At 33.9% G+C, this 23,275-nt stretch overlaps 1 protein-coding gene across 1 annotated transcript; it reads left to right on the top strand.

Annotated features, from left to right (window-relative positions):
- The first annotated feature begins 4,405 nt into the window (after positions 1–4,405).
- On the top strand, positions 4,406–21,124 carry LOC149807793 (interferon-induced very large GTPase 1-like). The gene is made up of 2 exons (XM_089970635.1): positions 4,406–4,512; positions 11,786–21,124. Exon 2 carries the CDS (start codon positions 12,596–12,598, stop codon positions 17,468–17,470), a length of 4,875 nt encoding a protein of 1,624 aa, XP_089826761.1. The 5' UTR covers positions 4,406–4,512; positions 11,786–12,595; the 3' UTR covers positions 17,471–21,124.
- The last annotated feature ends 2,151 nt before the right edge of the window (positions 21,125–23,275 follow it).

Raw genomic sequence — 23,275 nt, 5'->3', positions numbered from 1 at the left:
TGTTTGTTGTACATGTCAATAAAAATCACAACAAAATGTTACGAGACGCATAAAGTGTACACCAATTTTCATCCCAGGGCAGACCATATTACCCAGGCAGGTGAACCTTGTTTAAGTGTCTTTTGAAATTTACGCATGAATTCTGATAAAGTGAAGTCTGTCTGAGGTTAGTCTTGGCCTGGCTGAATATCAATCAATCTGGAGAAAACATAATCGTCTCTTTCGTACATTAAGCGGATGCACTTTAATCCTATTCATTCAGCAAGTGTTGACATCATCGAAATTATGACGTCATAATTTGCATAATTTCAGATATATGAAGTTAGTTAATCACCCAAAAATTGATCTTAGAACATTCTTGCTGACTGATATTATTAATAAAATAGAATCGTTGTGGATTGCGATAAGAAAGGAAATCCAAGTTGTGGGGTAACATTATTTGTCTCCAGCGAGGCTCTGCCGATAGGGAGAAAAAATTATTGTTCCTACCCAATTATAGTTCAGTATTTTCCTCACGTACAGTAATCATCAGGTATTATTATTTCGTCATGTAAGTCTATAGGAGTATAGGTCATTCGGCCTTATAATGATATATGAAAATCTGAACTATCATCTCAGTAGAATACAGTTATATCTGAAAAAATAAAGATAAACTAGTAAACCAATACACACCAACAACAATTTAACAGCTGCAATTCTTACATGTTTTAGCTATTGTACAAAGAGCGTCCAGAACCACGAATTATTGTTTTGTAAACGCAGCTCATTAATACAAATATGTCAATACATTCTGATCTAAGGTACACAGTTCAAGTTGTGAGCAAATCATTTATGATTATGACGTTTACTTGGTTGATATCTTATGAAATTAGTAATAAGCAAATAATTTCTTTGATAAAGTTAACTTTTAAAGTTCATCAGTTCTGGAAAAGTTATATGGTAGCCATTAATATGATACTGGGTACACAGCTCTAACAAAGAGTGAAACTTCGAAGGATTGGCAATGGACTATTCATGAATAATTTGAGTTATGTGCCAATGTTACGAATAGCTCTCTTTTTCTTTGGAAGAGTTGAAACTGTTTGTTACTTTCTGATATTATAATTGATATTGATTGCACAATTTCTTCCGTGTATGAAATACACCCCTTCACCCATTCACCCCCACCCTCCAAATGTACCCAGCTGATAATCACATGAGGCGCTTTCTACTTAAGGATTTCGTGAAAAATTGTGATTTTGTCCTGAAAATATGGCAAGCGTTGGCATTGCAAGTACAAACTAATCCACTCTGATGCAAGTGCATGCAATTTTCATTTGTGATTGTACGTTCATGTTTCGTTCAACTATGGCGGATGGGGACGGGTGCATTAGAAGACAGATTCGTTTGTCATAACATAGTTCTGGTTGTTACTAAGTTTTGCGATAGTTGTTGAGAGAGTTAAAATTTGTGTGACCATTGATGTTCATCGCATGTATGTTTCGAATATTGTTTCTTCGATTAATTTCTGACATTAATATTTTCTCGCATACGAGATTTGAATGCGTTTATAAACCAACTTGGGGAAATTGACCTTCACAGCCATCATTTGTATAAAGGTGCTAAGAATTTGTTTAGCTCCAGCTTGTGCCCGTAAAATCTTTGCTCAATTGGCCTAGGTTCAATTACGTGAGTTACAGGGACCAAGTGGAATGGTTGGTTAGAATCACATAAATCATGGGACACTTGTAGATAGTTTTATAACACCTTTATGGAATCATGGGATTAGCGTACATCCTTGCTTTTTAATTTCTTGGTGTTTATTACGTCCTCCTTTGTCTTCGTCACAGAAGAACAAAACTAGAGTTGCATCCCTTGGAACATTAGCTCCTAGTAGTAGAGACAACATGACAGAGATAAGAAAATAAGGTTAGCAAATCTGGTAGATTCCTTTGCCGTAAGGATGAGACCAATTGTACTTTTGTGTACCTTAGAGGTGTGATTTGGCGTGCTTTTTCCAGTGTGAATTTATTTAACATTTTCACTGCTCAAAGCGCAGTACATCTTTTCTCGGCTTTCTGTTGCAGGCACTGGTTGACATTTCAGTGCATTGTAATGAAAGCAGAAGTGGACCGGTCATCCGTGCTAGTTCAAAATGTGTTGTGGAATTTCGGATTTTTTTTTCTCCCTCCAAGCGGTCGAACATAAACTTTGGAGACTTATACAAGTCTTCTTGGTCAATTTTGCAAATGTGCAATTAGCATTGGTGATACATTATAACAAATCATAATTATACAGATATCGCAAAGATAACAATTTTGATTGAACAGTTGGGAATCCAGTTGCCGAATGTTGACCCTCCGTTAGCCATCTTATTAGTTCTGCTATTCCACGGCCTATCTCACCTCTGTCACCACTTTGTACTCTACTCAGATTCTGCTTTCTAGAGGTTCTTTAGGACATGTATTTATATTGGAGTGATACCACGCTGCATCTGTCTGTGGATTGGCTCTCTAAAGTGAGATAGATTTCTACCTCTTTCAAACCATGTTCGCCAGCTTCGTCGAAGAATGCGAAGCTTGCTATGCTATTCGGGGAGCGTTCGGCTGCAACGCGATGTTCAGTATTGTCGTCGTTGGAGGTAACTTTGGTGTTGGGTAGGCATTCAGTCTCCACCACATCTGTAAAAGTATTCGATGTCAAGTCTAGTATATCTGTGTCGTCGATATTTTTCATTAGACAAGTGTTTCTGAATGTTTATGGACCAAAGAGGTACTCATTTTAAGACATCATTTTGAGGGCTCCCTTATTAGGTCTTCTGAACACAATGGTGTACTATTTCTGGGGAATACAAATGCATTAAAACTACAAAACATGAATACTATTACACATTGGGGCGTTCAGTAGCTATGACAGGCCACTTGAAAGTTCACTGTACATGAAGAAACAGCCACTACTTAGACGAGTCTCAGCTGAATGTTTAAATCCTTTATTTATTCAAATTTATTTAATTTACATTTCAAAGGATTTGACTGCGGATAAATTACATTCCTATAACTGACTTGATGTAATTTAAGTTAAATATCGGCGTGACTTTATTGCTAACGTTTGAGTTGCAAACGAAATTTCAATTTCCCTTACAAATGCACACAATTTAAATCGCCTGAACACTTCCATTGCATTAATAAAACTAAGCTAAAGTGCCTTGGAGAGAGGAACAATCTTCGTTTAATCACGCGTTTGCATAATTATTCCGATAAATACTTTTATTCCGGTATTTATTCCGGTAAATACCTTTATTCCAGTTAATATAGTAGCCACGTGTTTTGTAGCTTATTCTCGTACTGGGTGCATAACGCGATGACGCGATGGAGCGATGAAGCCAGGGCCGACCTTAGGCCGATTTGGTCCAATCTGGCCCAGCGTTCACAGAGGCCCCGCGCTTTAGCAATTTTAAAAATATATCTGTAGAGAAAAAAGTAATTTTAAAGCGATGGAAGAAAATATTTAATTTCAAACTTGTTTAAAAAAGTTTATTTCCAAATGCTTTGTTCAGAGGGGGCCCCGAGCGTATATTCAGGGTCCCCGCCAAAATGATCCAAATCGGGACCTGCGATTGCAAAGGCCTTGTCTTGTTGAAGCGACGAAATTACCATCGCTCCAGCACGTCACTTCATCTTGTCATCGCTTTATCGCACCATCGCATCGCTTTTATCACGCCGTAGAATACAACACGATGGAGCGATTAGTCGTAACATGATTCAATAGTTCTCAACCAAGGAGACCGAATATAGTTTAAAAAACAGGGAACTGTGTATCAAGAATGCCTGTGTAAGTTCCCAATGCAGTAAACTGTAGGACACACGGTACTAATTATACGGAAGAACTGTGAACCAGTCTAGAAATGGGTGAAGAAATAATAGAGTATTTACAGGTTTGGTGGTCCATAATTGGTTAATAATGAAAATTAAAATTTTAGGAAAAATATCTTTTGAGAGCTTATCCTATATGTAATGTGAAAAAAATATTGACAAATTTCTACTGATGCAAGTTTAGCATTTTTACAGGCTTGACTCAGGAGTACTCAATACTGAAAATAGCACCTGATTCGTTTGGTGCAGAATCAATAACACGTGTTTCATGCACATGTATGTAAACAAAGTGCCGCCGGTCATATGGTGTTCTCCACACATAAGCATGCACCAAGGTTAGATGTGCATGAAGAATTATAGGTGTCATTATCAGCACCTATACATTTTAAGTTATTGAATTTTGAATATGATAGTGTTTCCATATGTTTACCATTGGAGTTGAATTAGTACCGTGAGTCCTGTAGGTGCTTGTTAAGATCAGGTTATACAGCTAGTGGGTGTGTTATGAGATCACGTGTCCCATCAGTGTACAATAAAAAGGTAGGATAAGGGGAAGGCCATGCACATATAGACATGCTTTAGCGCTTGAACGACAAACAAAATATCGTCTGCTGTCTCGGCTGGTCATTTTGGATTATGAAAAGCCGTCCTATTTATTAAAGTAAGTACTTTACAGTTATTTGTGAATAGTTACATTTTAATTTTCAGGTCAAGTAACGTGCTATCTTTGCTTTATATGTAAATGATTCGTGGCTGCCTTTACGGAAGAGTTGGGGTTGGCGCAAACAATACAGACAGCCTTTCATACAGTCTTCCATAACAAGTAAAAAAAAAATTGTTGTATATAATTTGTTCGCCAAGCATCGTGAATAATATCCGCGTCTGCAGTGCAGTGAATTTTCAGATCAGCGTCATTAAATGCAGTGCCGGATTACCAAATAGGCAGAGTAGGCACTGGCCTATGGGCCCCACGCCTTTTAGGGGCCCCGCGGCAACGGATCAAACTATTGATAAAACGTATTATGAGATAATTTGCGAGGGAGGTCCCAAGATTTCGACTGCCTAAGAGTAACTAATTCGTTTGGCGCAGGAAGTATTTCAACACCGTTCAAATCAACGTAGAGCGTAACACACCTCATTATATATGTGCTAAAACAGGGTGGTTTGTTTGCATCCAATTTTTTCGCTGCGTCATGAATTGTGGAAGAGTTGCATTCTTTAGTCTTATTGGTGTACTTAAAACAGTTGTGACCAAGTGTGTGTGTGTGTGTGTGTGTGTGTGTGTGTGTGTGTGAGAGAGAGAGAGAGAGAGAGAGAGATTCAGAAATAACACTATATAATTTAAATTTCTCGACATTTTTCGGCATCCACGATACTTTTAAATGTTGAGCCCAATATTTTTCTTGATTTAAAAAGTTGATAAAGTAGAGGAGATCACTTGGTTTTAGGTTCAAAGTTAGGTCTATTTTGAGATTATTATAATTTCTCAGACGTCACGAACATATTACTTCTGCTCAAATGATCATATCAAATTGCCCATCGGTACCCTCTTTTCCGAATGTGAACGAGGACTCATCAACTGCTTAATTTAGATGCTGTCGTCTTATTATTGGCATATTTTTTATTTTATAAGGAAATAATTATCATAATATGGTTGTTGTTATTTTTGTTGTTGTTTTAGGTTTTAACGCCATTTTTCAGCACACTATAGGCTATACATGGCGGCCAGTATTAATGGTGGAGGAAGAACCCGTGAAATCCCCGGAAAGAACGACCGACACTCGAGAATCTACTGGCAAGCTTTTTCTCATACTCACATTGTCCGAATCCTAGACTCGAACCCACGCAGACAGAGGTGAGATGGCTGTGATCCGTAACGGAGAGCGCTTTAGACTACTCGGCCACTCGGGGCCGTTATTGTTATTGTAGGGTTTAACGCCAGTTTTCAGCACAAGATAGGTTATACATGGCGGAGGAAGAACACGGGAAAACCCCAGAAAGAACCACCGACCCACGAGAAGCTACTGGCAAGTTTTCTCACATACCCACATTGGCCGATCATAATATGGGTAAACAGATTAAATAATAAGTACTGTAGGCAACATTAAATTAAACAGAATTGTCATTTTCTGTCGTGTGTTTGTAAGAATTAAGATACCTGACAATTAAGTTTCTACAAAAGCATTTGATACTCACGCCACATTAAAAAACGTACAGTAGATGGGTCTACATAAAACACATCATTTATCAGAATATGTAACTGACCTTTTAAAATAAAAGATTTTATTTAGGTAAGCATAGCCTGCTTATATAGAAGAAATTATACGTCTGTTTAAGGTTGATAAATTAAACACATTTTTATATTAGTGAATTCAGAGGAAGAATTGTTGGGGAATCTATTAGCATTAAATTATAATATAATCAAAGATTTCCTTTTAACATAATTGCTTCATATGCATACTTTCCCTAATTAAACATAAAGTTTTTTTCTTATTTTTAAAAATAAAAAAGAAATTCAACGCTTAAGATTATTTAAAAACTTAACAATGAATAATGATTTTCTGCAAATCAGCCTTTTGTGATTAGCGTCACACATCGTATTAATATCCAATTTCCTGCATTTTGAAATACAAGAGAAAATGATTTCTCTCAATTCTGCATTTATATTTGCTATGATGAATTCAAATGTTTTAATTAGTCTCTTGATTCAAATCATTTAGTTCACCTAGGCATTTTTTAAACTTTGTCATTAAAATTCGCACACAACTCAAGTTTACTCGAATTTCCAAGCTGAACACTCCATGACATAATAAATATTCCTCCAACCTTAACTCTAGAATCGAAAACAAATTTCAGCTCATAAAACCATTCAAAACATTACATATTTTATATAACCTCTATATACATTTATGTTTTTGCTACACGAGACAAAAGTAGACAATGAAATGGTTCTAATAAAATCATTTTACCTATTATTTCTGAAAACCAATTCTTCACGATTCTGACAAGCATATACCGAAATATTTGTGTTCAAGTTCGCCATAAGAAACCTCGATATTTATTGACTTTTCTTATTTTACATTTAACGGATGTTTAAAAAATAGCGTTTTACTTATTATACTGCATTTACAGATGAAAGAATCAAACATTTAGGTATCAAATGAATATTAATAACACATATAAAGTAATTGCAGGTACGATTAATATTAACAAATGATTACTTAATAGTACATATTTGTTTTCTTTAAAAACCTTACAATTGCCACAGAATACTGAACCTAAATTCTCATTGTACATCAGTGTATTCTAGCTCTTATTTAAATATGTCACACCATTGGGCAAGGTCTTTCAAAGCCGTTTCAGCTAATTACCACTGTTTTGCTGCGAAATGTATTGATAATTTAGTCAATTGACTATTTCGGAAAACAAAACAAAATCATCTGCAACAGTATTAAAACAACGACATTTGATCTAACGCTAAAGGATCTTTGAGTTTGGCATTGCGTGGTATAATTCTGCGTCCGTGAGTTAACACAATGTTTACCTCCACATAAACCATTGACCGGATTCGAGCTTGTTTGTAATCTTGCACTGATTATTCATCGCAGGAAAGATTTCAGTTAGTAACTGATCAGAAAACCCGTAACAATTGTCGCCATGCAGCCTAAATTATGCATCTTCTGGATACTAATTGAACTTCATGCCAATTGGGTATTTTTTCTCTTGTCTGCCAACCAACTTACGTGCACGAACAGGTTCAATAATTTTGCCTCTGAAATTCCTGATATTGTTTACCCTATATTCAGGTACAGTATTATGTATATTTACAATCTTCTAATATTGTGGGGACCTTTTGGCATTCAATTAAACTTGCGTCAGGGAACTTATCATTCGCTTAATCTCCAATAACAAAAATCTTTGTAATTACCAAGTTAAACTATTTTTGTTCTATTTTCTCTCTGTTAAATTTTGTCTGCTGCATTGTCATGTACATATTAGTCCTAGTTTTCTAATATTATCTCTCAAATCCTTTGTATCAACTTCTCCCAAAGTTGTTTCATATGCATTTAATTTAATGCTTTCCTGACTACAGTAACCTTTCAGGATCTTTAGATGGAGCAGTGATTGAGCGTGCAACAAGAAACAATCCTCAGTATTCCATATTGTGACCCTTACCCATTATTAGTATGTTCCATGCATGTTTTGTAATCGTTATCTACAAAATGATCATTTCATCAAAATATTGTATATTAAATACGTTCAATGTTTTCTTTTCGTGTATACATTTTGCAGGTTAGTCTTTATACAATGTTCCTGTAACATTTATGTACCACCTTGGCTTGGCTTCCTGTTATGCAAGACCGTAGAAGAACATCCTGTTTTTGAACAATTTATTAGCTTTATTTCCATTGTTTCTTTTTTAAATTATTGCCAGTAAATTGAGATAAGGGAAATCAAATTTATATTGATACAGTACTATAATAAAAAAAAAAAACACTTCCATCTTGATACATTCTACTCATTGCAATAAGCATCATATTCATATATCAGTCTCAAATTTATTATTATTATTATTATTATTATTATTATTATTATTATTTCGAAAAAAGGTGAGTTTTCGAAAGAGAAACTGGGCATATCAATAGGGCATATCGAGATAAGAAAGGGATTCTAAGCGTAATTCATACACCAAGGAGGTAATCTAAAACATGAAGTGCTTGGGATATACGTTTGCACTTTTCAATAATAAATATTTTGTTTTACATCCCTGCATCGATCACGTTAAATGCCACACTAACATGTATTTTCTTCTTTTGATAGCAATATTAATGGAAGAGTGATAGTTTTGTTTGTACAATTTTACTCTTTCAAGATCACGAACAATTATATTTCCAGAGGTGTTTGTGAAAGACCGCAAAATCATATCCCAATTAATAGCTACCACCCAAGGTAGCCCGACATATACGTTTTGCTAAACGATTGTTCCAGTGCTTAAAATCTAAATTGTGTTCGCATTTTGAAAAAAAATATTCAAGACGTTTTTTTCGATAGCTTTCATCATCTCAAAACATGCTCTAGTAAGAGGTCTCGAGGCTTTATCTGTTGTTGAAGTTAAAATCAAATCTAAATATGCATGCACCAGGGCAATACATTATCTGTCGACAATCCATGAACAAAAGGAACTGGTTATTTCTTGCCATTTGTTATGTTTATCTATATTTTTTGTACTTCTTGGTAATGACTGGATGCTTTGTATGTGTAATTTTTTTCTATGACTGTAAATTGTAATGATCACCTATAATCAAGATATTACATAACTAATTTTTGCACACGAGTGTAAAATGCTATTTTAAGACATTAAATATGTAGATTGCGTAGGATGTTTTTAATATGTGTTTGCGTTGGTGTTTACGATCATTAATAATAATATTAATAATAAAACCTGTTTTCAAGTTTGGGGTTATTTCCCTTTGAATAAGTCGGTCAGGTGGGCTATTTGAAGAATTAAGTTATTTCCCAAGGGATGGGTTAGGTCATGTGGGTGCTTTCACGATGTGGGATATTTGCAATATGTCGCGTAGCGAGTAGGCGCTAAATGTCTTTTCACCACTTTTGCTTGTATATAAATATATAGATATTCTTATTTCTCAAGTTCTTTTTGTAACACCAGTCTGCTGATGTATTTATTGTTGTTTTTTGACATTATTTACGAGGAAACATTCGTTTATATTATTCATTGAAACTACAAAGTGCTCAATAGACTAAAATAGTATGCTGGGAATTGTGAATTATTCAAAGAAATTCTGGAAAAAGCCATTTTCATACATCAGGACTGTTAGAAGATCACTACATCCGGTGATGTGAAATTCATTCGGAACATTCGATTCTTTTGGACTTGAATATAACTTTTTAGGATGATTTTGGATTCGATTCATAATACTGTATGTTCATCTTAAATTTTCATTTAATAACTGTCATGTATATTTAATTTGTATTATTTGATGGCATTTTCCCATGATTATGTGATATGTATATCTGTATTTTCTACCTGACTTTTGTTGGCAATTAAGTTAATGGTGTACATGAACAGAGCCATTTATTTTGTAAACAACATAATACATAGCTGATATTTCTGTGTGATTATAAATTAAACATTCAGATCATTATTCATTGTAAGCATGTTTACTTCAATTTGAGTTAAAGATATAGACTTGATTCAGACCTTGGAAACTTTCAGAATGGAAATTTCCTATTAAGATGACAGGTAAACAAGATTATAAACCCCTCCACTCTACTTTACTCAGGTCGCAATGACAATTTTTCTGGAAATACTCTAAGAATTATTCCTCCTTGCCTTAACATTTGAGGCAGAATTAGTCTTATTGTATTCAGTTTTTATAATTTTATTGGATTTATTTATTCAAATAACAAAGTGTTCAATAATACTCTTGGACTGAAAGTTTATTTTGGAATAATAGTGAATCCAGACAGGGACATTTTGAATTATATTATTGATATTTATCAACATATTGTCAACACATCACACATGAGCATATTTGAGGCTACATATACATTAACACAGTTAATATTGGAATTTTATTTGGAATACCACTGGAATTCAATGATAACTTCAAACATTTGGACTTAGGATACATCTTTTTTCACTATTTGGGAATTAATTCACAATACTGTAAGGTCTATTTAAATTTTCACTTTGTATTCTAGGGAAATAATTTATTTGTTGAATTTTAAAAAAACGTGTGGTTTTTCGCTCTTTACTGTTACTTTGTAAAGTATTTCATCAATAATGACTGCTAAAACATTTAGAGATTGTTTTATACTGCTATTAGTTCAAAAAGAGGTATGCAAAATGGCACAGTGTCTATCGTATCTATTTAAAAAATATCTCTATGTCGTCATATGGTGAAAGGGTGACTTTATACAACGTAATACTGTATATCTAGTGATGGTAGGATCTAACGACATATATTTTTTAATTTAACTATATATAAGATGACAACGTATATTAGTTCTTTTGGTATTGATCCATATATTATAAAAGTAGAAACTAGAAAATATTTAGTTAAATTCTATAATTGTGAATGATTGTATGTGGTACCATCAGAAAGGGAATAATCTGTAAAGAATTCCTGAATCGCTTTTGTATGAATTGTTTTTAAAAAAGAGTATGCTATATTAGTTAACATTAAAATACGATGTAAAAATATTGGAAACTTGTGACTATTAATGTAACATCATCATATAGTAGTTACATATTTGATGTGTTTATACTATTTAACTTTTTGGGCTAAACCGCTTTAAAGTGGATAACGGAGTTAGAATGGTCAGCCAACTTTGAAAATAATGGTAGATGATCAAATGATGTGACAGCAATGTTTTCAAAAATTTCAAAATAGAAAAATAATTTTTTGAAACAAGTGATAAGTCAGATTTTTAAAACAAAATTCAAGAGTAGTAATTATGGACGAACATTAATTTTAATGTTTGAAAATGGCAGTGAACAGGTTTTCAAAAACTAAACTTATAGAGGGTCATATGATGATCCACCATTTAAAAAAATAATATTACAAATTTTCAATAGTAAGCTTTCATTTGGCAAAAGTGTTTGAAAATTGTGGTAACCCACATTGTTTGTTTCTTTTTTTCTCACAAAACACCCAACTAATTCATACCTCTAGAAGAGAACGTTACACAAATAAAAAAAGAATTTTGCAGGGTCACATACTGGTGATCTGGCTTTTTAAAACATGTTTAAAGTGATTAAGTAAGGTAGTGTACAGTCTGTCTAATTTCTTCACGTGCAAAGACTAGTATGCCGATTATACTTATAGTTAAATAATCTTTTGAAGATTTAAATGTTTGAAATTCGGCTACTTTTGAAATGTTTAAAAAAGCAAAATTGTTTTCTTCAGGAAGTCACCTTTTCTACAACGGCAGTAGCTTGAATCATTGACCAAGAGAAGCAGAATATAATGATCCATCAAAGTTGGAGGTGTTAATGAACTTAATCTATGACTGGCATCATATATATTATCATTCAGGACGACAGACATACAATGCGGTATTTTAACAAACAACAGTGAATTTGTGCGTTTCTAGAAAGAGATTGCTATGTGAATACAACCTTTACTAAGTAGCAACTGTAATAGATTAATAACAAAATGCATGCTTGACCCCACCAACCATTGAACATTGGACAAGCAGTAAGCGTGGATCAGAAAGAGAAGAAAGAGACGATGTACAATTTTATGATTTGATTAATACAGATGCGACATGAAGATCAATTCTTTCGATCAAACTGCAAAGAACGAGTCACTGCTGCTGAAGTAGCATGTAGTCCGATAGGAAGAGGAACAAAATGTATGACGTGAATAAATGAATAAATACGGATGGAAGAAATGTGAAGAAAATGACAATGATGAAAAAACCGTAGCTCAGAGTAAGATTGAATTTCTATTCTGGTAGTCACTGTACAAATCATAATGAAGAAAGGAGGATTTGTTGAGAATAAAATGTGACGCAAATACCAAGTGACTTCAGAATAACATAAAGGCCAAGCGAAAGTAAATGTGAGAATACTTTAAATGTAAAAGTAAGTAACCAGTGCAAACAGGGAATACCACGACACAATCTTCCAAACATAGAAATAGACCAGCAAAGAGATGGGGCAACTATAACTAGATCCCCTGAGAAAGACAAACCAAAGTCTTAACATTAAGAAAATGGATTGCATAGGTTGCAGTAATGATAGGGTCGGAGAGGAAAATCGCTTGTCATTGAACCCTGTTGGGATTGAGGAAGAAATAGGATCCGATGAAGTTTTAGAACCTAACATGACAGCTCAACAAACTCAGCATGATGATACAATTGGCAATGCTGAAGAAAGCTTGTCACGTGTACTTAGAATTTTGAACTTGAACGACAAATATCCGGGAAAATTGACTCGTGAGGATATGTATACAATAACAAAAAGTTCTCTATTTGATGAGCAGCCGAAAAGTCACGAAGATTTGGCTTATTATTTTATTAAAAAAATTGCGCAGTACAATTACACTGCTCGAGAATTTTACATAAGAAGAAGAGAAAATAATATATCATCCATCCAGAAAACAGGTCATGGCAGTACATATAGACAACACATGAAACAAAGAGCGGAAGAAAATAAAGGACTTGAAGTAAGTCCAGTGGATATAATAATTGCTGTATTTCTATGCTGCGATGATATTTGCAGGCAAGATTTTGTAAAACATATGTGGAGTTGTCGACTGGCAGTTCCCCTGGTAATTCAAGAGCAAACACTAACTAAACCACCGTCGTTTTACTTATGGCCATTGAGGAGTCTTGTTATGCAGTGGGAAACGCAAGTCGGAGGAAAAGGAAATGTACGAGAATGTCGTTTAGTGAACGAACCCATGAATAGTATTGCATTCATCCGCATAGGAACAAATAACTTGTCGAAATCAGCTCTGATAAATAGCGTCATCAGTCCAACTGAGAAGACACATTCTATTTTCTTTCATAGGGACTCGCCAGGTTCTACTCAGCACCAATATCTTGTAAATGGACTTGTTGATATTAGCTGGTATTTTCCATCACCCGAGTCAGGAACAATAGTTTCAAATCATTTCCAAGAGGCAGTGGTGTTTCTTAATCTGCATGGGGATGCATCTAAACTCCCAAATCACCTCAACATGTTATCAAATCTTGCCAATATCATAACGATAATGTGTGCGGTAAAGGATCTTGTTCCTAGTGGAGATATTGCCAAGTTCTATCTTGATCAAGGAAAAGCCGTTTTGATAGTGCTAACTAACCGTGAAATAAAAGAAAATGAAGAGACTATCATTGAGTCTTTTATAGAAACTCATAAACCGGGTGAAAATCGGTTAGAATTATTGGAGATTATCGATAAACCAAGAGCAGATGTGATACAAGAGACAAGAAACATGTTGATAAAGTTGTCAGATGGAAAGTTAATTAGTTTTAATGATGTATTCATATCTTACATATGCCCTGATGTCGATGAGAAAACCGATGAATTCATTAGAACAATTTCAGAAGCAAAGGTTTTGTCAAACTTAATAAGCACCACGCCATATACAGATAGAAAAAGTGTATTTTTTCCCCTTCAGGGAGACCCTTGGATAAAATGGGCAAAGGCGGATAAAGAAAAGCTCAGAATTACGAACAAGGTGAAGAGCACGAACTTACAATCACATATTGCGGAGAACGAAAGAATGATGAGAGAATGTCGTTCCAAACAGCTAGAAATTGTGAAACAGGAAGAGAATAGAAAATTTATGGACAAGTTTCTGAATTCGGCCAGTGCACCAGAGAGGGACAGGAGGTTGTTTCTGAGGTGGCTACACTTTGAAATGGATGATTTGTCTCGAAAGGACCTAGGACCTTTGTATGATAATTATCACAAAATAATGAGACAACTTGTTCAGGCTAAAAATGAAGAGAGAGACACACTGAAAAAGAAACTTAAAGACCTGGATGATGAAATTGTAATGCGATCAGTTGGCTTGGAGCACGTACTAAGAGAGATGGGCCAAATGTACGAAGCGTCATACAGACCAGAGTTTGATTTGCCTGGATTGGCGGCAGAAATCCTGTTAGATGGATACCCCTTTGAGCTTCTGGATGGACATGTAAATAACGTTCCACTTAAATGGGTTGTGGCTGTATTGGAGAGGGTAGACAAAATACTTGTCAGAAGAAATGGTGACAAGCATGTCAGAATGAAAACAATATCAGTCCTTGGAATACAGAGTTCTGGGAAGTCGACCATGTTAAACACTCTCTTTGGATGTCAGTATGCTGTAAGCGCAGGGAGATGTACGCGGGGTGTTTATTGTCAGTTTGTTAAAGTTGAGGAGAGATACAGAAAGGAACTAGAGTTAGATTATATCCTAGTAATAGATACGGAAGGACTACGGGCACCCGAACTTTCAGCGACTGGGCAAATGATCCATCATGACAATGAGCTGTCTGCTTTTGTCATTGGTTTAGCAGATTTAACCATCCTCAATTTGATGGGAGAAAATAAAACGTACTTAGAGGAGTTGCTTCCTGTATCAGTACATGCGTTTTTGAGAATGGACATTACGACAGATCTCAAGCCAAACTGCCTGATTGTTCACCAGACTGTGAAAAAGGAAGACGAACAAAAACTGCTTCATCAGGGAAGAAAACTGGAAGAAATGCTGGATAAAATGACATTACAGGCTTGCAAATTCGAGAACATAGACATGAAGTCATATAGAGATATCATTTCGTTCGACGCCAGCAGAGACGTATTTTATCTGCCAGCGCTACATGAAGGTAGTCCACCGATGTCACCAATCAACACCCGATATAGTGCAGATTTAAATGTTTTTAAGCAAAGGATGTTAGTATCTACAAACGGCAGAACGAGCAAGACTTTAGAGTCTTTTCGTAAACTTTTAAAAAACTTGTGGCTAGCAATAAAGAAAGATGACTTTGTTTATCAGTTTCGGAATACATTTGAAACAGAAGCAAGAATTATACTTGATGACTACTGGTGTAAGGCATGTTATGAATTTAGAAAGCCAATATCTGATGAACTCTCTGAACGTTACACCAAAATTCAAAATTGTAAAAACTATGAAGTATTAATGAAAGAAATTGAATCCCTCCGTTTACAGTTCGAACAACAAATTATAACTGAGCATGCCAAACAAAAGGAAGCATTTGCTAATTTCATGGAACATTACCACGATCCGATCATTAAACAAACAATGCTGAAATGGTCTGATGGAATGGAAAAACGATTTAACGACCTGGCGCATATCCTTTCAAGGCAAGTATCGAACCAGCTGGACGAATACGGGCATGATAAAAGTAGAGAAATTTTGCTCCAGCAGGAGAAAGATACATATAAAGCAGAACTTATGCAATATATAGAGCGATCAGTCTCAACTATGCAATCTCCCCATTACAGTCCTGTTTCAGAAACAGAACAAACAGATGGCTTTGAAAAGAACTGGGCAAGCTGGAAATCGAGAATAGTAGAAAAGAATAAAAGAACTCGAACAAATATCGATATCGAAAAGGATGCTTACCACGCTATTATCAATTCCTTCACACATAGCGTAGATGCATTGACGAGGTACCTACAAAACAGATCAATAGAGTCATATACCTTAGAGGAATTTGACTCCAACGAAATTGTTACGACATTTGGAAGGAAAAATGGATTGTTTGCTCCATCTACAAAAAATGAAATAGATAATTTTGCAACTATCTTGTTCCATGAAATTAGAAACACATTGGAGTCCAGGGGAAGAACCATTCGTCCATATACAGAGGCAGATATAGATGAAGTTATTACACTTGTACTCTGTCACTATAAAACAAAGTGCACAAACCTTGTGTTGACGCCAAAACATGGAGTGTATCTCGCGGTTTTGGCCTGCGGTTATGCCATCAAAGAGCTCAGGAAATTCCATGAGGCTTATGAGTCCAAGTACAGTCCTGAAAATCTCATTGAAAGTGAAAAAGAACATTATCTACACATATTTAAGGGACTCAACAGTGAATTAGATACATTAAATCTATTAACTGCAGAGTGCTATAAAATAATTCAAGATGGGATACTAGAAAAGATTACGCGTACGTTCGCAAGTGAGGTCGAACAAAGAATGAGAGGAACCGTAGTGCAGCAATCGAAAAACACTTTCCTACAAGAAATTTTGCTTGATCTAGCAACCACTGGGGAATTTAATCACTTCCAAAGATTTATCGGAACTCCAGAAATAAGTATTTCCATTCATATTGAAAACCTTTATGATGAATATGCCAGCCGAGGAGAAAAACCGCTTGAAAATATTTTTCTAGAGATGATTGATGAAATCATGGGTAAAGTACATCCGATTCTAAGGAAAAGTTTCCAAAATAGTCATGAAAGTTTTATGACATGCATTGAAACTTTTCAGAATGAAGCTGGAGAGATTATTGTTCTGAAAGCAGTTGACAGACTTCAAGAATTAGCGGATAAGAGGAACTTTGACTTAAACTTATTCTTTAAAAGTATATCAAACTGCCTTAAACGTATGAAAGGGGAACTGAACTGTAAACATTACATTCAACATCATCATGTAGAATTTAGAAGACAAGTTGTCGCTAGTATCAAGAAGGATATCATAGGATGTACCAATAATTGTCCATTTTGCGGAGCTATCTGCGACAGTGCTCACCCCAATCATACGGGAAATCATTATACAAAATACCACAGACCCCTCGGTTGTCGTGGGAATATTTCGAAAACGACCAATAGATTAATTGCCGAAACATGCCCAGAGAATGTTGTTTCAAAGAAACAGTTCAATAAAATTACAGATGATAAAGACGAATGGTATCCGTATAAGGAATACAAAAGAAAATATCCCAATTGGGAAATCAATAGAGACGAAACAGGGGATACTACAACTTTCTGGAACTGGTTCTTTTGTGAATATAAGAATACACTTGCAAATGCGTACAATGCACAGCTTCCAGAAATACCTGAATCATGGAGATTGCTTACGCGTGAGACAGAAATAGAGAAACTTATGGCAGAATTAAACAAATAAGGCTTAAGATATTGTATGATTTTGAAATATTTAAAAGCACAGAACTTGCTGACAGATTTTAACAGTATCATACATTATGAATTATTCTTGTGTTTGACTTATATGTGGATAGGGTTAAAAACATATTCGAAAACAAACTGCGAAAAAAAACCCCAAACAAATCAGAATTAAAAATAAATTATGAACAAGAACATTGCTTTAAGGACAAACATTTCAAATATAATTTTAGTATTTCATGTACGCTAGATCACGTTTACCTAAGTATATGCGATAGATCTGTAGGGAAACATAAAGCTATTGTGCAATTAAACTAAATTTCAATTAAAAAACAAAGTAGTAACATGCTTAGCATGAAGCAAGTGATATTTACGTCGCTTAGAAAGTATGGATGGAAATGACTTCAGATATTTACAACAAGTTAATAGATATATTAATGAAAGATTGATTGTAATCATATTTATTACCAGCATTATCAAAATCATTTATAGTAAAAAGACAGATTTTGCATTTCTAATGTATTTTGTCTGTAGTAATGAACTGATCTGCAAATTGCCATGTTATTTCATTCAAAGTTTTAACTGTTTTAGTTTTTAAAAATCCGTATGAAATATTTTTACTTTTTCAAAGCTGTTGGAAGGTGCATACAAACAATAGTTTTTAACAATTGAAATAAGTGTCATTGCAGCAATAAGAATCAAAGCTATTGTTTTAAAACAGTTAATGTTTATGTGCATTTGAAATAAATTTCACATTAAGTAGTTTACCGTGCAAGAAAGTTACAATTGCACATTGCAACCAAGTACGCGTCTTTTATGACCATTTTTCCATACTTATAAATGTTTAATAATTTTTCTTGCTTAAATTTACTTTTAATGTATGAAATTAACAAAATAAGTGATGCCATTTTTCTAGAGCCTCTGTCAACTTAAATTTGACTCATCCCAGTTTTCATGTAATAATAAAGAGAACCAAATATGTTATTTGCTGAATATACTGTTTGTTTCAAATTTGCTGAAATAATACGTTTTTGAAGCTACATTTAAGATAATGCATATTGCTCTAAGCTAACGGTTCGATGCTGTTGGTACAAAACAGGAACATTCCAAACTATTCTCCTAAACAACACTCATCAATAATGATTATGCATACACCTAGCTTACCTGGCATAGTGCTTTTAGGAGCTATTCGCCAGTGATTGCACGCAACCACCTCAAATATAAAACGTAATAATAAACTATTTTCTCACTTTGTGTTGACAAGTGTCCCTGAAAGATATGAATGATAGTACAAGAACCATTATATTTCTTCCTCTTCTGTCATAATTATTATAAAAGCTATATATTCTTGCATATCAAATATCCAATATCATATAATTACTATTCTAAATTGTCATTTATTTTAATACAGACTTAGAACGATACACCACATGACACGGGGAAATTCACTCAAATAGACATGAATGCTATATATTGCCCCACATGCCAGTTCTAAATGACTTTTCGTTTTATTTTCTTCTCCAAATGCTATCAGCATTGTGGGACTTCTGCATGCAAACATGCATACGGATACGTAATGTGGCCTGCAAAATATATCTGCATTTATTTTATTTTAATTAATTAATTTTCACTTTCATCTAGCGATTGCTTTTGATGTCAACACAATTATCATCGTGCATATGCTCATACTTTCCCAGATTCCAGATTGCATTTATAATGATGCTATATGCTACATTTTTGTTTGCAAGTTAAAGTGCATGCTACATCAAATTTTTAAATTTTGTAATGTCATATAAATCCTACCTTAACATATCTCATATTTTAATATATAAAAACATGTATCTAATTTATTATTACTATTAGTTACTATACAAGAATAGTAAATCTTAGAGAAAAGATTGCGTATTATAATATTTGAATGAAAATGTGTTACTAGTTATTAATTTACATCTTGATCAATTTGATTATTAGTGGGTTTGTTTTCAATGTTTTAAAAATTCCACTTTTCAAGATCACAATTATTATAGAAATATATACTACAAGTCACTTCAGGACAAAAGCGAGTGTCACGAAATGTCTAAGCTGGATTAATAATTAGTGAACAGTTTCAGACGTGCCACTTTGTTTTTAAATATGTACATAGTTAATATAACAATAGGCTTTCCTTATCTTCTCAAATAATACAAATTTATTTAAGTTCATATTCTTTGCATCATTTCAGTAAAGATATCTACATAAAGCCGGGATCATAACGTCTTTATCGCATAATTAAGTATGTTATATTCTAAACCGAAAACGTGTTCCTTGCGCATTTTCTTGAAATTTTGTATTGGAAGACATTTACACAACATTATGCTGCAGCCTTTTCGTTTGAGTGATACTTACATTTACGTATCAGTAAATTGTGACTGTTGGATTGTGAAAAAATTCACGGTGCGATGCGACAGGCACAAGACCATTGTGTACCTTTCATAACAAAGATCAGGCAAAGTCTAATTAAACATTCTTGACGTAGGAATACGGAATTCAGTGCAATGATGAGAACGACTAATTATCAGTATAATTAAACAATATTTAGAAGTAAAAATTTGATTCAACTATACAGCCAATATACTTTGGTTCTCATGGTCCATACATTTATCCAGATATGTCTAGATGTGATCTTAACTGGAAAATTATTTTTAAGAACAAATTTGGATTGTGCTCATTCGGTTAACTTTTCGTTTTGCTTTTAATTGTACGAAACGTTTTTATGCATGTGCTAATTTGGTTTTAATATACTATGGTGCTTTTTTCCAAGATCACAATGTTTTAAACAACTATAAGAAACTTACATTGCAAGAGACGCTTTTATTTTTAATTTACGCAATTTCGTAATCTTAATATAACAGTTTATCGTGACTATGTAAAAAATAATTTGTGCTTTTGAGACTTTCCTCATTTCAGAAAGGATCCAAGCCCATTTGTTGAGCCCCATGTCCCGTTGTTTGGTTCCGAGATATGGGCTATAAAAAAAACTGGACTTACGCCGAAAGATTGGCCTTGGACGTATACCAAGGTCATTACCAATGCACATATATAATTAACTTTTTAATTAGTATGGTATAATATCGCTATGCAAAATCTGTATTTAATGTAAATATCCTATTCAGGAATGTTATGAATTATTCAAATTATCCCTTGCCATGGCACAAGACGATTTTATACGAAGCTTTATACAGGGCCAATATGTCCATATCTGCTTCGTGTTTACGATGGAGCCTAATAGGACGATATGGAAAGTCCACCTGGTAGTCTTTCTATGCCTGGCATTTATATGACCCGCTTTTAGTCTCCACAATTATTACACACCAATGAAATGCTTGTTAAATAGAACAAAAGTAAAAATCTAAAAGAAACAATTTTGTTTAAAAAATTCAATTTGGTCCAGATAGAATAAAAATATTATAATTAAATAGCTGCTCAATGTATTTGCTCATATATTTGTATATGGTAACTTAACAAGAAGCTGTACTGCTAATTGTAAATTAGCTTTAGGCAAATGATATCATTGTCAGTTATAAATACAGTAAATTAAAGGAATCAGTTTCACTGACTTTTATATTCCAATCGAGTAATCGGACCAATCAGTTCTTGAATAAATATATTATGATTACAATTGTGTTCTGTTTTGCATTTCTCAAAATATTTTTCCAACTGATTACATTTTGAATATTACTCACACTGTCATTTGTACAACCGGTTCTATGAGGTTATTCAGGAATCTCGTTTGGTGGAGATGCTGACAAGTAGTGGTCCTTGGAACGGAACAAACCAGAGAACCTAGTGGAGCATCGCACGTCTAATGGATGACCACCTACAATTGCAGGTGCTATTGATAAGGAATAAACCTCTTACCTCAAAATTGTAATCCAGATGCATTACACATGTCCTGTCCATTATAATAATCAATTATCACCTAACAGTATCACTGGCTTTTTTCAACCAGACAAATTCCTCTCACAACTGTTATGCATTTAATTTGTAGTGTGTGAACGACCTTTGTCCATAAATGAGGGTAGGGGTTTGGACCTACCTGACTATTGTCTTCTTTGTAAAAAAAAGCATAGCTAATTTGTGTCTATGATTGTACATTATATTCGACGATAATTATTGCTTGTATGAAAACACGTTCACTTTGATTCGAGTCATTGGAGAGGAACAAACCAGAGAACCAAGTGGAGTGTCGGACATTTAAAGGACAATCACGTACAATTGCAAGTTATATTGATAAGGAATAAACCTCTTACCACAAATTTGCAATCCAGGTGTACTCCATATGTCCTGCCCATTATTGAAAACACGTGCCCTTAAATTAAAAGAAACAATTATCGCCCTCACATTATCAGCTTTTCCCGTGTTACGTGTTTAGCTCAAATAAACAGTATCACAGAAAGAGTGAAAACAACAAGCGTTTCAAAATTTAATAAATAATTTATTTTCCTGGAAAATGCTGTAAAAATGAAAAAAGGAGAAGTACTTACAGTTTTAAGAATCAAATCCAAAAAGAATCTAAGAATAATCCACGAATTAAATTGCAAAAGTCCTAGTAATAAACGTTGTAATAATTTCAAGTTCGAATCCTGATGAAAACTCCAAGATGGATGACGATGACGTATGCTGTATTCAGTACTGTGCTTCTCTACAGTTCCTTGTAGAAATACAAATAATGGCACTGCGGTGCTGGAAATCCAAATTAAATTAAAATAGAAGTAAATTATTTGCATGTTGTAAACTTTGCCAAAGATGATAAACACGTACAGCAATAGCAGAAATAGGCACATTATATCTATCAAAACGGATTGGAACTGTATGCAATGATTAAAATCTCTACAGTGTAACCACAAACGAAATTTTAGGTACGAACTATTCGTTTGAGCTATTTCGTAACACATTGTCACCTGCGATCATATTTGAAAATTAAATCTATCTATATGAATATCAATAGCATATATTTTTGATTTGGATAAGAAAAACAAAATTATAAAAGAGATATAACATATTTCTGAGTGAAGATTCGGACTACCAATATGTTGGTAATTATTCTACACAATCAGTCTGATAAGCAAATATTAAATAAATATTTAGAAAACTTCAAAGAGATAATACAAATTTAAATGCAAATTGATTCCACATTTGCGAATGCTATATTCGAAACATTTTCTGCATTACACTTTATGTTGAACCTGTTTTGCTACAAAATATGCATTTTGGATTGTGTGAAAAGTGGCTTTAATGCAAGCAGAGTTATTTATCTAATATGCTGTTATTTTTTACCATTAAAATTTTGAATCATATGGATGCACTGCGCAAAGTTTAGTATTGAAAGCATACAGGTATATTATTTAATTTTGGTCTCTATGATTGTGAATAATAAATTTAAACGAAACATTATAAAAAGTTAAGTACTTTTCAAACGGTTAAAACTATTTAACGAGTGTTTACTTACAATTAAGGAAAACTATATAAAATCAAACTTTCAAATTAAAATATTCATAAGACAAATATATTTATTAGAGAGAGAGAAAACGAAAATTGCATAAGTTATATAAAAGCCACTAATAAAGCTAATAATAGAAACAAATTGTTCTCAAGTTCTAATTTTTTTCTCGCAGTTATTTATTTATTATCTTTAGCGAAAAAATATACAAACTGTAAATCTAGGAATGACCACAGGTTTCAAATATTAGAAATTGTCAAAGAAAAATATTGATTTGATTTACATCAAAGGTTAAGAACCAACTAAATGCAATTAGAATTTTTTATCAAA

This window comes from Sinohyriopsis cumingii, chromosome 1, assembly GCF_028554795.1.
Source record: "Sinohyriopsis cumingii isolate HCF-2022 chromosome 1, ASM2855479v2, whole genome shotgun sequence".
NCBI lineage: Eukaryota > Metazoa > Mollusca > Bivalvia > Unionida > Unionidae > Sinohyriopsis > Sinohyriopsis cumingii.
The sequence above is the reverse complement of the archived record's forward strand: the minus strand, read 5'-3'. Positions and strand labels throughout refer to the sequence as shown.